This window comes from Telmatherina bonti (genome assembly GCF_933228915.1).
Source record: "Telmatherina bonti genome assembly, chromosome: 4".
Classification (NCBI taxonomy): Eukaryota; Metazoa; Chordata; class Actinopteri; order Atheriniformes; family Telmatherinidae; genus Telmatherina; species Telmatherina bonti.
This window is the reverse complement of record NC_136622.1, coordinates 18,039,706-18,056,184: the sequence shown is the minus strand read 5'-3', so window position 1 is coordinate 18,056,184 and position 16,479 is coordinate 18,039,706. Positions and strand designations below refer to the sequence as shown.

Below are 16,479 nucleotides of genomic sequence, written 5' to 3'. Positions count from 1 at the left end.
TCTTATGCCTTTTGGTGATACCTTGCTGAATTTGTTGTGATGGTAATGGAGGTAATATTGATTGCCATCTCACCTTTTTATAGAGCATTGCATTGATGATGTTACACGATGAAGCAGTGAGGCACAATGTCAGGACTGAAAACATACTTCCTTGTCACTTTAAAAATGATTACCATCCAACAAATAGTATGAGGAAAACATGCTAATAAAACTACTTGAATGTTTGTCTAAATCATCTAAATGACCAAATATATTCAAATCAAATTCACCCAGATTATTTAAATTATATGGATATTGTCTTTTGCTTTTACATACATCATAATGCTGTCAGTAATCTAGTTGTACCTATGAACGTAACCTAAAGATGATGCAATTGAAATTTGAAGATGTGAATTAAATAAGATGAAAATGATTGTTTTTGAGCTTAAAGAAACTGATAATTCACTCATCTGAGAATATTTTATGTCAGTACAGTGCATCATTTTTTTTTTTTGCATTTGGAAGAGAAATCAACACAAATTGCATTTTGTGTAAATAGTTTAATATTAAATAAAAAAAATGACTCCAATATAAAAAAAGAAAGCTACAGTCCACATTTAAATTGTCTTTTTGAACATAAGTATTGAAAGCAAAGGGGTAGAATGAGAAAAAAATAATTACAATTCCAAGAAAAATTCACAATTGTTTTCTCTCATCTCTCTCCGACAATATAAAATCAAACACATTAACTGTACATATATACAAATTTCCAAGTGTAGAAATTGCATAATCCGCTTTTTTTTTCTTTTCAGTTTTAATAATTTCATGTTTTAACTTTAAATACAGCTAGAGATGCCAGTACTCCTGGGGCAGGGCAGTGAGTGGAGAAGAGCTCAAACAGTGATAGGAGATAGAGGGAGGATATCACTCCAAATCCACAATAACGCACAGACTCCACAGATCCACATAAGACATCATCACTCTGTGTGTACAAGTCTCCCCACCATCCATTCCATCAACCAACAGGACATACAGTACACCCCTTAAACTCAAGGATCCTGCAAATTTTCTAATTCAAAATCAAATACTTTCACTCGATGTCATCTTGCGGCTGGAGGGTGAGGAGTATGGTTGTGGTTCTGAATTTTCAATAGTCTCCATTACACCATAGCAACACACAACTCTTTACAGAGACAAATAACACAGCTTGTGAAATGTAACTGGGTTGATAAAATGCCACAAATGGTACTCAACATTTCACAAGATACTCCAAATCGGCAGGGTCTCAAATTTAGTCAGTCACTTAAGAAGGATGTTACAGATCAGTTTTAAACCCTGGAATATTATAACATGAATCAAAAGTTTGTACAAAAAGACTTCAAGTTTGTTTTTCTCAAGACTAGTTAAAAACATCTCACAAGACATGAGGAATCATTTCCAATGAAAAACTTATTTTTCTGTGATTAGTTGTCGATGTAAACTGCCAAAGAAACCTGATTGTATGAACCAGATTATTTCCTTGACTTGTCCAATTTTGAGGTTATTTCATACTTTAAAGAAAAATAAAAATAAAAACAAGCCTACTCCTCGTTCTTTCTTTCAGCACTTTCTGAAAACTTACAAATGTCTCTTTGAAACACAACCATTGTCTCCAAAGTACAACAGCAAAGACACTGAGTTCTCCTTTTATGAAAGAAAAAAAAAACCATTGACAGACAATAGGGGCTCAGCTACAGCACTGTTGTCCAACACACACAAACACACTAAAAGACACTCTCACCTCTCCAAAAAGTTCAGACACACTTTCAACAGAGAGCATCGTTCAAGTAGACGGGCTTTATCCTGACTCACAGTAACACAATGAGAGGAAAACAGTACTTGTTTGTTATTCTTATGTTTTTCATTTATATAATTCTAACACCAACCAAATTGATAGATCTTTGATCACAATTTCCAGACATTATTTTGTGACCTAAGAAAACATAGTGAAAAAGTATCCACAAAACTCTCTTCCTTTTCCTGCTTCTTTTTTTTTTTTTTTAAATAAATTCATCATCCTTTCCTATGCTTTTACTTCTCCACAGCGGCTGCCATGTTGACATAACAACAGCATTATATTAGTGCAGTTGATTTTTCTTTCAAACATCTAAACAGTAGTGATGAGGGTGGAGGGACAGGGTACAGAGAGGTGTTTGGCCACCAATCTTCCACCAATCACTGCCTCTGAGACCTGGTGCCTCGTCGCCGCCTCCCGCGCACCGATCTCTCAGGCTTCAGGAGTGCTGTCTGCAACAAGAGAGAATGATTTTACCAATGCAATCAGAAAACATCAACTCATTACCAGATACCCACATAAGCAAAATCATTCCTCTTCTAACCCTTAAATTGTAGGAAAAGTGTTTGAGAGGGCCTAATGGCAGTTTATACAAGTTGCTTTTATATGTAGATATGTTACTGGTCTCAAGTAAATCTTCAGTTTTTTTTTTTTTTACATTAATCTGGTTATAAAAGTAATTGGGCCAAATCTGAAATCATCTAAAACAATTACAAAGTTACTTTGTAGAAGCTGGCAGTTCAGGTTTAAAAACCCAACCCTTGAAATACTGTTAAAGGTCTTTATTTGTCCCTTAAACAAAATATGAAAAAAGTAAAATTTTCAGGGATATTTACTATTTACTACCATGTGATATGTCAAAATTCCTATTGTGTAATCTTATGCTTTCTGGTGTCCATTAGGGGATGAAGATAAGTATCATAGTTTGTTTTTTTTCCAAGATTTTAAAGCTCTTTTTTTTTTTTTTTTAAAACAAAAAAGTGATATCAATGTGTTAGAAACTGTATGCATCATATAAGTCACACTGGGCTCTTATGGGTTAACCTGTTGTCCATCATACAAAAATCAAATCACTACTATAAAACTGAATTTATATCTCTAATCTAAGATTAACATAATTAACTCATTGGCTGCCAGCCATTGCTGTAGTAGAAAGCCTCATGCTGCTGGCGTTTTGGAGCATTTCGGCTCAACTTTTGGGACAGCGGATTGTTGAGTTCTGGGATTGCAGATGTGGAGGGACAATTTGGCTGGGTGCATGCACTGACGTGATCAGTAAAAGGAAGATAACAGAGAATAAGAACAAGAACAGGAAGAAGTACAAGCATACAAAGTAGTCTGTGAGGATAACAGAGATGGCTGGTCTCCTTGGTTGCAAAAAACTTTACACTGGTGCATTACCACCAACTAGTGTCTGCAACTGTTGTCAGAATATGGAAGTGAACTCTGAACTCAGGACTGAATGAACTGACTTTACAACCACGCCAACATAAAAGACGCATTTAAGTTAAAGGGACCTAAATCAGGATAGGAAAGAGTTTGTGGAAACCATTGCAGAACAACAATGGAACAAAGTTATATCTGGCTGACACACTTCTGCATGAGAAATTCAGACACAGCTTATTATTTCTAATATTCTCAATCAATATTACTAGACATCAAACAGAAAGGCTTGCATAATGATCTGTTTGCATTGTCATAAAAAATCTGGAATGAGTGTGATATGGTTAAAATTCTGTCTCTTGTAATGAACTCTTTAATACTTACTTAACCAAGAACCAAGGTCTTGGTCAACCATATGTCTGCTAGGCATGATACCTAAAAAACATCACAACTAAAGAGTTGTCGCAATTTGTGGTGCCGACTGGCTATGTTAAATAATTGTGAGATATTAGAAAAAAAAACAGTCACTCCATCATCATTAAAGCACTGCGCAGAACTGATGTCTAACATAGCAGGGTATGAGGAAACTACATGCAGACTGTCAAACTTTTTCCAGTGTTTTGTAAATTGTTGGACACAAAAAAACATGTTAAACTTTCTAAAAAAGGAAACAGATGAGTGGTTTATTTTCATGAGACCTGCCTCTTTCCTTCTGTTTAAGTCAAGTGTGTTAAAAATGTTAAAAGATATGATTGCCTCATAGGGTTTTTTTTTTTTTTTAAAGCAATGCATATTGTATGTTATGATTTATTGTGTGTATTACCACTGTGTACTAAGTTTTATTGTAATGGAATTTAATGTATATTGTCATAATATACATTAAATTAATGAATTAATTAAGAAGCTTGTTTTGTTTGTTGTAACCAATATTTGTTCTTTTTAGTTTTTTTTTTTAGTTCAAAATAAATTCTCATTAAAAAAGAAAAAGTGTATAAAATTATTTCAGCTTTCAGATAAAAGAATAAAAAGTACTTTGTCAGTAGTTCCATGCAATTGTTGCAACAAAGACCAAAATAATTAAACTTTTTGTATTTTTGCATGGCTGCATGATATTGGGAAAAACCTTAACAACGTTAAAAAATTTATAAAAATATCAATGAATATTAAATGAATAAAAGAGTTTCCCCGGATTACTTGGAGAGATTTATATGAAAAATATTTAGTTATTCCACAATGTCTGAGTTGATTTTCTCTGGAAGCCTCGAATGCTATATTTGTGTCAATGATTTAAACACCAGAGATGAAGCCCTGCTCTCCCATAGATTGGCAATCTTAGTTTGCATGCTTTCAAGGTAAAGAGAAATATGTCAAAGTTGAGACAATTTAACCCCCATCCCTTAAAAAAACACAAAACAAAACACAAATGAGACGGTCATGGGGGGGTTAGCAAAAACTTTATAAAAACAAACAAAAAAATAAATAAATAAAAGGTGATCTACTACCAGTCCTGCTAATAATAAAAATACATCTTCATGACAGAGATAGGTGAGATTTTTCTTACTGTCGCCTTGGTTTCCTCTAGTGCTGTGGCATCCATGTCTCTGAAGTCTTCTAACACATTCTGTAGCCTAATAAAGTAAGAAACACATTCATAATCAATAATAATTTTTGATCAAAAAATTCTCATGGAGTCTGGTCATGAAACATCAGTAAAGTTCAATTTGGTGACAGTTTTTTATTCTAACATTTTCATGAATGAAATTCCCTCTTCAGGTTGTTCAGAACATGTTAGGTATTAACCGCAGAGATGGTGGCTTACGTTTGTTTTCTTTTCCTTCCTCTTCTGGCTCCTCCTACTGGTCCTGCATGATCCTTAGGAATTAAAGCCATAAGTTACAGACCCACTTTTTGATATAAAATATTGTGTCCTATAACAGATCACTTAGGTACTCACCAGTAACTGTCTGCTGTGCAGCAATGTCTCCGACTCCTCACTGTGCCTCCCGCTACATCCATCCCCAGGACTGAGGTATCCTGCATGGGGAAGACTCCCCTGCCTGTCCACTCCTGCTTCCACAAAGGGACACACAGCAGCAGCAGGACCAGTACAGTCAGTCTTTGCCTCCTCCAAGTATATAGGTGGCAAAGGAGGCTCGAGGTGGGTATGTCCTTCTGTAACTGGTTTTTGTTGTAAAGGTGACGTAGGCCCATCTTCTGTAGGTTTGGGAGTACCCTGAGCAGGGGAATGGGCTGCTGCTTCCAAGCTGAGGCGAGATAAGTCAGGGTTGCGGAGGGAACAAGCTCGACGTGGGCTCAGAGAGACTGGGGCATTTGCCTGGGGCAGAGTTGGAACAGTAGTGGATGGGGTATGGTGCTCCATGGAGAAAGAGACTGACGGTAAGGCACAGAAGGGTGAAGAAGGGTCAGATGGCCCCAGCTGGGCCCCATCTTCCTGCTCTTTAGCACTGACTTGAAGGAACGAGGTATAAATGGTGTCCATGAAAGATGTGTAAGGATCGATGACAGACTTGCCCTCAAATCCTCTGTGAGTGGGTGGAGTGGATTCTTGTGCAGGAGATGGAGCTAGAGCTGGAAAAGGACTTGGAACTACTTCAGGAGCAACTTCACCAGATGGTATGTCCTCCTGTGAAGTAGGGCTTTGCGTTTCCTGCAATGATTCTGGCTTCTCTCCATCTGAAGGTGGTGCGAGATTTAGCTAGAGAAAAAGGAAAAAGTATGTATATGCTCAGAAGCAAATAATTAGAAAAAAATAAAACCAAACAAAGAGTACATGCAAGAAGTGACGAGCATTATACTGTATAGATGCCAGTTACCTACCTGTATGTTGTTGAGTAGGTTAATGGCACCATCAGGGCCTTGCAGGAGAGACATACCCAAAGCAGAAGCCTGGACTGGGGATAGGAAAATAGAACCTGCACCAATTCCTACCATGTTATGGAGACCTGTGACACCGGGAAGCTCGCCTATAAAAGACACAGGCCATGAATTCACTAATACACCAGATTACTACAGAAGAATACCTGCAACACCTTAATAACTGTATGTAAAGTTCCAAACTCTGATTAAAATGAATTTGATCAAATAAAAGGGCGTTTTAAAAGGTGGGAACTAACTTACCTAATATAGAAGGGTTAAGCAAAGTGGGCAGTAACTGCTGAAGTATGGGGTTGTCCTTGCCTTGGATAGATACAGGGATGAGTGTATCAACACCAGCATCAGTCGGTACCTATAGCAGAGGACAGCAGTAGTTTTTATACTTTCTCATAAATTTTAAGACAATCACATAAAATCACAAAAGCATCTGTGACAGAAAATTAAACACTAGACATTTAGAGAAAAAAAAAATCTAATTCTCCTAAATATTCCAGTTGCTAGCTCTCTACTCTGATAAAACAACTAATGTCAATGGTGTCTTTTATATTTAAAACATTCTCATAACCTCCACCGAGCAGATTATGTGTTTGTCCGTGGTTCTGTTTGGTAGCAAATTTACACAAAAAATTATTTGGGAATTTTTTTTTTTTTATCTGAGAATAGGTCTGATTAAATTTACATTCCCATTTAGATTGGGAGTATTATACAAGGAATTGCAGACACAGGAATTTTTTAGAAGGATTCTTCACAATATGGGTAGAAATGAGCAGCTTGGCAGTGGTCTGTGCTCTCCAAGTGCTTTTCTAGTTCTAATGTGGTGCAAAGGTGGCAGGTCTGTAGATATTGTCTGTATGAAAGCACTGTACATTGCATATGTAATGATAACTTTGAAAATAATTTATATTTAAACTGTAAAATGCAACAATAACATTTCAAAAGACAATATCTTTTTTTCTCTTATTTCCACATCAGGTCCGGTGGCAACTTATACAAAAAAAAAAAAAGAAATAAAAAAAAGAAAATCTGAGGAAAGTGGAATTTAAAATAGTTTAAGTGAAAACATATCTAAATAGCACAAAATTGTCATTAATGGACTGTTGAAGAAATAGAGAAACTGACGCAATGGAAACAATAGACCATTAAAGGAAATGAGATCAGTGTTTTTTGGGGAGGTGTGGGAGGGGATTATGATTAGCTCAGAGGAAAGAGGTAGAGGAGAAGGGAAGCCTACCTGAGGTTGGGTGTGTTGGGTTTGCTGTGCAGGAGCTAACTGGGTGTTGGGAGGAGGGTGAAGCTCGGCAGAGCTCAGGGCAGCAGTGAGCAAGGCAGGGCTGAGGGGCAGGAAAGCTGCAGGGGGAGGAGGCAAAGTGGTGGGAAGAAGCAGAGACTGTAGGGTTTGGAGAGGGCCCTCAGCTCCTGCAGCAATTGGGAGCAGACCCTGGGCAATTTCTAAGAGTCCTGGGCCAGTGAGGTTGGATGGATCCAGGAGGCCAGCTGTCTTATCCAGAGTAAGGCCCTCCAAAGTGGTAGGGATCTGTTGTGAGTGGGGAATAGGAACTTCCAAGCTGACTTGACCAAGCGAAGACAGCGGTAACAGTGAGCCTTGCTGTTGCCCAACTAACACGGAGGCCATAAGCAGAGACTGGAGACTTGTTTTTTCTGTTATATCAGGTTCTTGTCCTGATGGAAGTGGATTCAACAGACCCAAGAGGTTCAGCGGCAGTTCCCCTTGAGCACCACTCAGCAAGGGCAACAAAGGAAATAGAGGATTGCCGTTAATCTGTTGCTTCTGTTGTTGATCTTGGTTTTGTTGCTGTGTGTCTTGTATCAGTAACTGTGGCTCTGACTGGTGCTGCTCTGCAAGATTCTGTGGTGGTTGTGGTGTAACTGAGGCAGGGGTCATTGGTGTCTGTTGTCCTCCCAACCAAAGGCCTCCTAAGGGCAGTGAAGCCAGGACTGCGGGGTCCAGGAGAGATGGTAGACCTCCTGTGGAAGACAGCAGCTGAAGCAGCTGCTCTTGGTTCATGAAGGGGAAGGCCTCTGCCAGAGGTAAAGGAGCAGTTGAGTCACCCACAACTGAAAGGGCGTGATGACTGTGGTTCTCTTCATGATGCGAGGAGACAGTAATCGTGGAATTAGTGACTGCTGGAGGTCTGGTCAGTGTTGAGGCCTTAAGGTCCATATATCCAGGCTCCTCGGCTCCTATTGAAAGATGTCAATCATTTATTTCTCCATCAGCCATCAAACAAATATTTGAAAGGTAGTTTAAATGGCAAATATCTGGAACAGGAACATATAACTTTAAAACAGCATTCAATCCACAATTATTTAAGCTAGAGTCTCACTGATTCAGAGCATCAACCATGAAGTTGTTCAAATCAACTTAGTTTGACATAAATACAAAGGTTAAGATTTTTTCAACATATTGGAGACAAAAGTGCATTTTAGGCTGAGGATTATCCTTACCTGCAGTTTGATTTTCTGGGGAAGACATCTCAACACTGGTGGCATGGTTGGAGGAGTTCCCCTCTCCCTGGGTCTCAGTGGAGGATGCTGCAAGAAGGGCCAGGACATGGTTGCTAAGATCCAGAGGCTTTGGAGAAGAGGGTATTCCTATGGAAACGCTGCCTTGAGAATGACTGAGGTCCGCAGACAAAGATGTGCTGTTACTACCACTCTCCACTGCCACAGTTTCCTGTGGAGAGGTTACCTGTAAAGACGCCTGGGATACAGAGTCCATTGTAGGACTGTGATTATCAGTTGGTTGATGCAGCACTGTAAGAGAATCTCTTTCGAGAGAGCTTGATTTAGTAGACTGAGGGGGAGACTGCGATGGCAACAATGTGAAATGAGCAGAAGTGGGAGGGGAAGAAAGTGGGTGTTGCGCCAAGGGCTGAGGATTAGTGTTATCTGTTCGACATTGGGTCTGAGTCTGCGGGTGCCTGTCATTCGGGGCTGGAGAGGATGGTGACTGTTTCTTGGCCTGTCCACCACCTTCAACAAACACAGTTCTGGTCTGAGCTAAGGCAGCGTTGGATGCTGAGGCAGCGGCCTGCGCATTCTGCACACTGAGCAGGTGTAAAAGAGCAGACAGAGGCTGGGTTGGAGGATCCAATCCAAGAAGTGTGGGTGTCAGACCTGTAGTGAAATCTAGAGCCTCATTTGGACGCGGTGGCCTGGATGGGTGTGCTGTTGGTCGAGGAGCGGGGAGTCTGAGCATCTGCACGGGAAGGTTTTGATGATGGTTATCCAATGTGGCAGTGCTCTGGTTCTGCACAGCTGAGGTAGAGGAGCACTGCGAGGAAGAGGGGAATGAAGAGGAGGAAAAGTTGATAACTGCAGCAGAAACAGCTTCCTCTGGTGGGGCTTTCCTCGAACCATTAGCAAGCTGCTGAGTGTCTCTTAGCATGCTGAGAACAGTGGGAGATCTTCGTTGTCTTTTCCTGTGCAACGCACTGCGTTCTGCTGTGGGAGGCAGGTGAGGTGAGGAGGAAACCAGCGACTGGGCTAGAGTGTGGGATGATGGGAAAAGAGCAGCAGAAGCTGCTGGAAGGGAAGGATGGGGAAGCCTAGCAGAAGTGATGGAGGAAGGAGAGTGGCTGTTACGTAAAGTGCTGTTTGTTACCTTTTGTTGCTGCTGTGCCTCTTTCAAAATATCCAGAGAAGAGGGCAAGTTTCCTGTGCTGCTGGTCACATTTGAGCTCGGGCTCTGATTTATCTGGTTAGCCAGCTGAGCCTTGGCAGCTGCAGAGAGCAGACTACTTGCAGGGAAAGAAGCAGGGTGTGGTAGTTTGCCCTGATGGCTATAGTGGTGGTTCAGCAATGGCCCCAAAGGTAAACTAGAGGACCCCACAGAGTTCAACCCAAAACCTGGTTGCCCTGCACTGGCAGTTGGAGTCATGATGCTCTTTGAGGGCTTTGATGAAACAGCATGAGGGTTACCACTGCTTTGGTTGGTCTGTGAGGAGGGATTAGTAGAGTTTAGGAGGTGGTGATTATTAGTACTGCTGTTGCCTGAGTTCTTAAACTGCTCCAAGATGTCTTCCAGCTTGTACTTGGGGAAGTGGGGGCTGGGGTTCGGGGAACCACCAGGGACTGGGGATTGTGGAGAGGAAGACGCGGACTTCCTCCTCTGAGGCAAGCTACTTCCCATCAGTCCTCCCCCCTCTGGTATTGAGCCTCCTCCATGCTCACACATAGAGGAAGGAGAGGCTGATGGGTGGCGAGACCGCTGGTGAGGAGACACACACATGTTGTGGACAGAAGGAGAGAGGGAAGGAGATGGAGAAAGAGGAGGGGCTCCCACAATAACACCATGAAGATACTGTGCATGAGTCTGTGCTCCTCTTGCTCCTCCACCAAGGGTCACTGGGGAAGAGGGAGGAGCTGGTGATAGGGGTCCTAGCCGAGGAGAACTGGGAGTCTCTGGGGTTTTGGGCGTTCTTTGACCTTGACTGATGTTCTGAGTTGTGGAAGTGCGGGGAGATTTCTGGGCAGTGCCCTGGGCCGTAAATGAGGAGCTAGAGGAAGAGGTGGAAGATGTAGGGAGAGGTGGCGGATGAAGTCTTCTTAAAGCATCTAGGGAGTGGTGGGAGTTTGTGACTGTGTGAAGCACAGGGGAGGAACCATTGTAAGGATAAATAAACTGGTGGGAGGATTTGGGGCTGACACAGGGGTTTGGGTGGAGATTGTTGTGGAGTCTAGCTGGAACTGGATGAAATTTTGGATAACAAATTCCATGTTCCTCCTCTTTATGCTCCACTGGTTCCCCTTTTGGATCTCGACTGTCCGCACGACTCATATCTGAAAGTGGAAACACATGAACACATGTAGAACATAAGTTTAGTTTGTGAATTTGAAACCAGTCACTGAATGAAAATTCTACCACAGTTTATTTGGCCATTTATGGACATTCTATGAATCTGATCTGTACATAAAAATAGGAGTTCATGAAGCCTGACTTGTACACCAGCAACACACTGGGTCAGCAGTTACTCATGCATATCTTGTACATGTCATGAGGGCTGTATCCATCTATCCATCACTGTGGACTTCAGAGATGTTTATATGTTTTTAGTAGTTTCCGTATTTTGGATAGTTGATAAACTTAGTAAATCCATACATAAATCCTGATAAATACCGAATTAATACCATTCCACCTGACAGCATTGTGAAAACCAATGCCGTCAAATGGAGGAGTATTCTAACTCCATGCATCTTTAAAATACCTTTTCTTTACAGTCCCCAGCTACATGCAAACCTGCAATCAAATCTTCTAACCAAACTATGAAAAAAACTATTGTAAAGGTAAAGCCTTGCATCTTAAAATAAACACTCAATTAGGCTGAGTTGAAAGAGATTCTTGCATTGCTGTGGTCAATTTTGTCCATGAAGTCCTTTAGATGTAAAATGTCAGTCTAGGACAGAACATTTTAGTGGACAGTACAGCACAGTGGTTACACCTCCATTTGGAAGACAACATTATTTTTCCCAAACCCACAATCGCCTGTTCCCACAGGAATCCTGTTTGCTCACAATTCCTTAATCCACTCACGTGTGTCATTTACAATCATGAACATATTAAAAATGTTTCTAATTGAAAGATTGTCTTGTCTTTTGAAACTGGTAAAAATGCAAACAAAACCTTTTAAGGAAAAACAACTGGAAATGAACATTTGAACACATTTTATATGATTATTAAGTACATTTGGGTACATTTTATAAAGGACAATGTTTGTCATCTTGTTAATCTGTACTGTTTAGGACTGAGATTAATGAAAGACTGTTGTTTTTACTTTAAACATCTTTGACTCGTTTCCTAAACAAAGCATTTACAAGTAGATACAGCAGATAATGTCTGAAACTAGACGAAAAGAACTGTACATAGTCCCATATACAGTGAGCTTTAAATGTTACCTGAATGATGAAAGTTGGCAAAGGGAAGCTGTGAGGCCTGCATACTCCGACAGAGAGCGGCCATTGCCACCACTTTCCTGCGGTGATTGCACAGTTTGGTCATGTCCTGCTCAGTTTTACCCAACGGCTGACTGTGCTGTTCCACCCTAACACCCACACTGAAGTTGAAAACCTAAAAAACCACAAGATGAAAGAGGATTACACACAATTCAAAAAGAGCATCACATGTAACATGTCATCAAAGCTGAGAGCACACACACAAAAGCATTTTTTACACCTGTATACACACACACACACACAAAGAAAAAGTAAGTTTAACTACCCCGACATATTGGTCAAGTGAATTTGAAGTTGTAAAAGAACTGTATGAGGTCCTTTAATTATGTGCATATAAATAAATGCAAATTTGTCAAAAAAGTTTCCTATTTGTGGACCATGAATCTAGAACATGGATTGTTTTAATGTTAATAAACTCAAGAGTACAATAAAGCATAAATGAACTCATTAAGTTTTTAAACCCAGAATGGCAAAAAACATTGGACAGTAGCCCCCAACAGGTCCTCTTTCTTAATGCTCCATCAGATCAGAGTATTGAATTTTTTTACCTTATGGATGATCAGCGGGCATTCCAGACCACATTTGCAGGTACCATCAGTCAACAGATAGGTCTTGACCTCATCCAGTGTGGACAGGGCAGTGCCACTGGGACTACAGAGAGAGGACAGAGAGACTTTGTGATCAAAGGAAGAATGGATACAAGACTGTACTTACATCGATGTTGTTTTTTCATTTAGTACATTTTAGGACATGAGAACAGTTGGTAAGTCAGAAATGCATGTTGAAAAATTTACATTGCAGAAACTATACCTTACTTAAAAATTGTAAAACAAGACCAAAAACATGAAGCTTAGACTAAACGCAACAAGGAAAAACCTGTTTCAACTTTTGAAAAGCAATTTAAACAATGTCAAAAGCATATTTGTGGGAATGTGATCCCAGCTAACTGTGTCCTGATTTTTCCTAGTTAAAGCAGATTCTTATTAGTTAGTGTTTTACATGCATTGGACAGCTGTTATAGCAGCTGTTTGGACAATCAGAATAAAAAAGCAATATATATATATATATATATATATATATATATATAAACCAAATAAATACTTAACTGTGGGATTTGAATATTCTTACTTATGCATCAGTTTACATTGCCATTATATTGTCATAGATTACAGGACATATGCGTTGCAAAGTGTTCCACAGCCTTTTCATATGGTCCATGTTGCAACACTGTGTCACAACTAGCAGTGGGAAAATCGAATCGAAAAATCGAATATTGGTATTTTTTGCTTCACAAATTTTTTTATTTTTTTTTTGTCAAGAAAAATCCCATTTTTTTCCCAAATAAATAAAAATAATCCATTATAAATTATTTGTCATTTTTATTGTTTTTATGGATGTTTTTACTTGTCTCCTTGGGCATTACAGCAGCAGAATGATGGTCTGGCTACTGGTTTTTTTTCCTCATTGAAATCAAGAAAAATGGCAAACAAAACAAAAAAATGTTTTCTCTCTTTTTTTTTTTTTTTTTAATTTACAAAAATCAGCAATTTCGAAGAATTGTTAGAATCGCAATTCAAATTGAATCGGCACCCAAAAAAAATCAGAATCAAATCGAATTGGGACAAAAGAATATTGTCACAGCCCGAGTCACAACACATCTCACATGAACACAGCCACTGTGACTGTACAATACAAATTCAAGATGGGATGCAAAGAAAGTGCAGTTTAAGGTTTGCACAAACCATTATAAAATTTAAGGGTTTTAAATATTTTTGTTAGCAAAATATTTATTTTTCTTATGATCCACATCTAAGTAGTAGTTAGCTTAGCTCCCACTTCAGAACTCTTCCCTGCTCCTCCAAACTAATAAAACACTGGTCTCTACAGAAGGTAAGCCACTAATTAGTCTAAAATAAAAAATAAAGCCAAAAATATAAACAACAAATCAACGTACCTGACATAAATCACCTGCCCCCCTTCCACTCTCCTCTGCCAGCCAATGGGGACATGTATTGCAGCTTTGTGGACCCCATCCTTGTCCCCGCTGACAGTATCACTGCCTCCCATCATTTTGTTACTGTGGCTTGCCAGCACCTTGGAAACAGCAAAATGTAAATATATCTTATCTTAGGAAATGACAGAAATTTGGGTTAGTTAAGTGTAAGAAAACAAACAAACAAAAAAAGCTTTTCTTTAAGACCTCCTCACCACAAATAGTATACAACATAAAAAATATTGTTTTTAAATGTGTAAAACTGAGTTTGACAACTAAAATGAAATATAATACATTCAAAAAACATTCTGCAAAGGGTCTGTAATTCATTTATCTAATGTATGTGTTTCTTAAATCTCTCCAGAACATTATCTGCAATGTTTAAATCCCGCAATGTGTTCATCATTAGGTGGGTGTAACTATAACAGAAGAATTCATATAAATAACATGCAAAATACCTTGTCATCTTTGGGAAGCCAGGATCCGTTTTGGCTATGGTATCCACTGTCCAATGTACATGCTGGTGGGTTAGAAGCACACAGACTGCCAGTAAAAACTGACTTGTCCAAATACGTGGAATTTCTCCCAGTATAAGGCAGATCCTTAACTTTCAGGGTGACTACCACAGATTTATTTGTGTCGATCACATCGGAGTAGGGATTTGGCTGAAGATGGAGAGCCTGCAAAGAAAGGTGGAGGTGGATTATGTAATCTGGCAGGGGGAAACAAGATATATGACCTGTGTAATAAATCTTTCTATGCAACTGATCTCGTCCCATTGTGTTTTTAAAAAGGCTTACTTCAGATGCACTGCTACTTCTGAAAGAGTACAACTTGAGAGCAAACTGGCTACACTGAAGTAGGAGGGTGTGTTTGGGTAGGCCCGTAGTTTACTGAATGTTCAGCTACAATGTAAGCAGTGGTCTCTCCAACAACCTTATTAGAAGACAACAAGCATGTAGCATGGACAAAAAAGCTGAAATTAAATTCACATTTCGACTTTTAGGTAGCATGCATCCGCTATTCAACATTTACTGACAACACGGCAGCTAACGTCTCGGCTAACAGCTAAGCTAGCAAGCTAAACCCACTTTGTACTATGTTGTCGTGACAGCTGTCAGGCGCACAAAACACTCCGATGCAAACTCCTGGGTGTTAGCATCGGTTACATGAAACGATCCGTGCACAGTATGGCTTCGCAAGAAAAAAAAAAAAAAAAAAAGGAAAAAAAAAAAAAAGAAACTAACTGAATTCATCACCACACTACACTTTCTTGTAGATATCAGTTAGATAACCTCAATATCTGCTGGAGAGCCATTCTCTGCGTCGAGCTCTCTGTTGGCCAAGTTTTGAAGTCTTCGCTTTTCTGGCTCGCGAGAGAATCAAGTGTTAGCTGCTTAGCGAGAAGACTAACCAGGGAATGTTTTGAAAACGTCTGATACTTTAACAAATACCCGTAACATAAAATGTTACGTAATCAAAACCACGCGTTGACGCCGTGAATCCCCTCTCAGCATTAATGAAGTGTCTGCCAGCCCGATTAAAAAACAAAGGGCAATAAAGCTTCATTTTCCTGCGCTGGGGTTCTTGTGGGAAATCCTAGCAGCTAGGCTAGCTAGCAGAGCTAACTGGTTGAAATTTACTTGATTCTGGAGTGTCCCAGCAAAACTGAGGGATGTCCCGCTCCAGGTCCACAGCTATCCACCCGCTGCTTTGGTCTCTGGTGTGCTAAACCGTGCAGAATTCAAGTGTATTCCGACAACCATAACGACCCATGTAATCCCAATTCACAGTTGCCCACTGTTTTCTTTCTTTTTTTTTTTTTTTTTTTCGTTTTCTTTTTTTCTGACAAATTCCGAGCAAAAAATAATGGAGTTTTTCTTTTGAGCATGCGCAATCAGTGCTTAAGGAATATTGTACCCAACATGCAACGGGACCTTTGTATAGTGTACCAGACAGACATGAGTGCAGTGTGGAGCTCCTTGATAGAGGACATGATAATGAACATTATAATAGGCCAGAAAAAGCGGGGGTTTTTTCCCTTCCTTTTTTTTATATTATAACAAAGGAGGTTACATGCCCAGTTGAGTGGCTGTATCTGAAGATACTCACAACATTGATATGATCACTTTATAATAATTCTAATAATAATAATAATTATCATTATTATTTTTTTTTTATTATTATTATTATTATTGCTTTTGTTTTTTGTTTTTTTAAAGAACACCATATCTACTGTGCAATGAAGTGACACTTTGTCACATGTTATGTACGAAGTCATAAGTGATGCTACCATTACACTTGCCAAAATTGTTAACATTTTGTTGAATACATTTTGCAGAAAGCATAAGACAAAAAGTAATGCAAAACATAAAATAAGGAAAGTAATTCTTGGAAGTATATTCGACAGGATAACCTCTAT

At 39.5% G+C, this 16,479-nt stretch overlaps 1 protein-coding gene across 1 annotated transcript; it reads right to left on the bottom strand.

The window, feature by feature from the left end:
* Positions 1–577: 577 nt before the first annotated feature.
* Positions 578–15,826, bottom strand: mbd6 (methyl-CpG binding domain protein 6). Its single transcript, XM_079239624.1, has 13 exons — positions 15,701–15,826; positions 14,516–14,737; positions 14,019–14,158; positions 12,613–12,715; positions 12,008–12,179; positions 8,558–10,894; positions 7,323–8,293; positions 6,335–6,443; positions 6,035–6,180; positions 5,151–5,912; positions 5,016–5,068; positions 4,758–4,824; positions 578–2,265 (listed from the first exon to the last, which is right to left on the bottom strand). The coding sequence occupies exons 3-13, from the start codon at positions 14,132–14,134 to the stop codon at positions 2,194–2,196; spliced, it is 4,908 nt and encodes a 1,635-aa protein (XP_079095750.1). The 5' UTR covers positions 14,135–14,158; positions 14,516–14,737; positions 15,701–15,826; the 3' UTR covers positions 578–2,193.
* Positions 15,827–16,479: the final 653 nt, after the last annotated feature.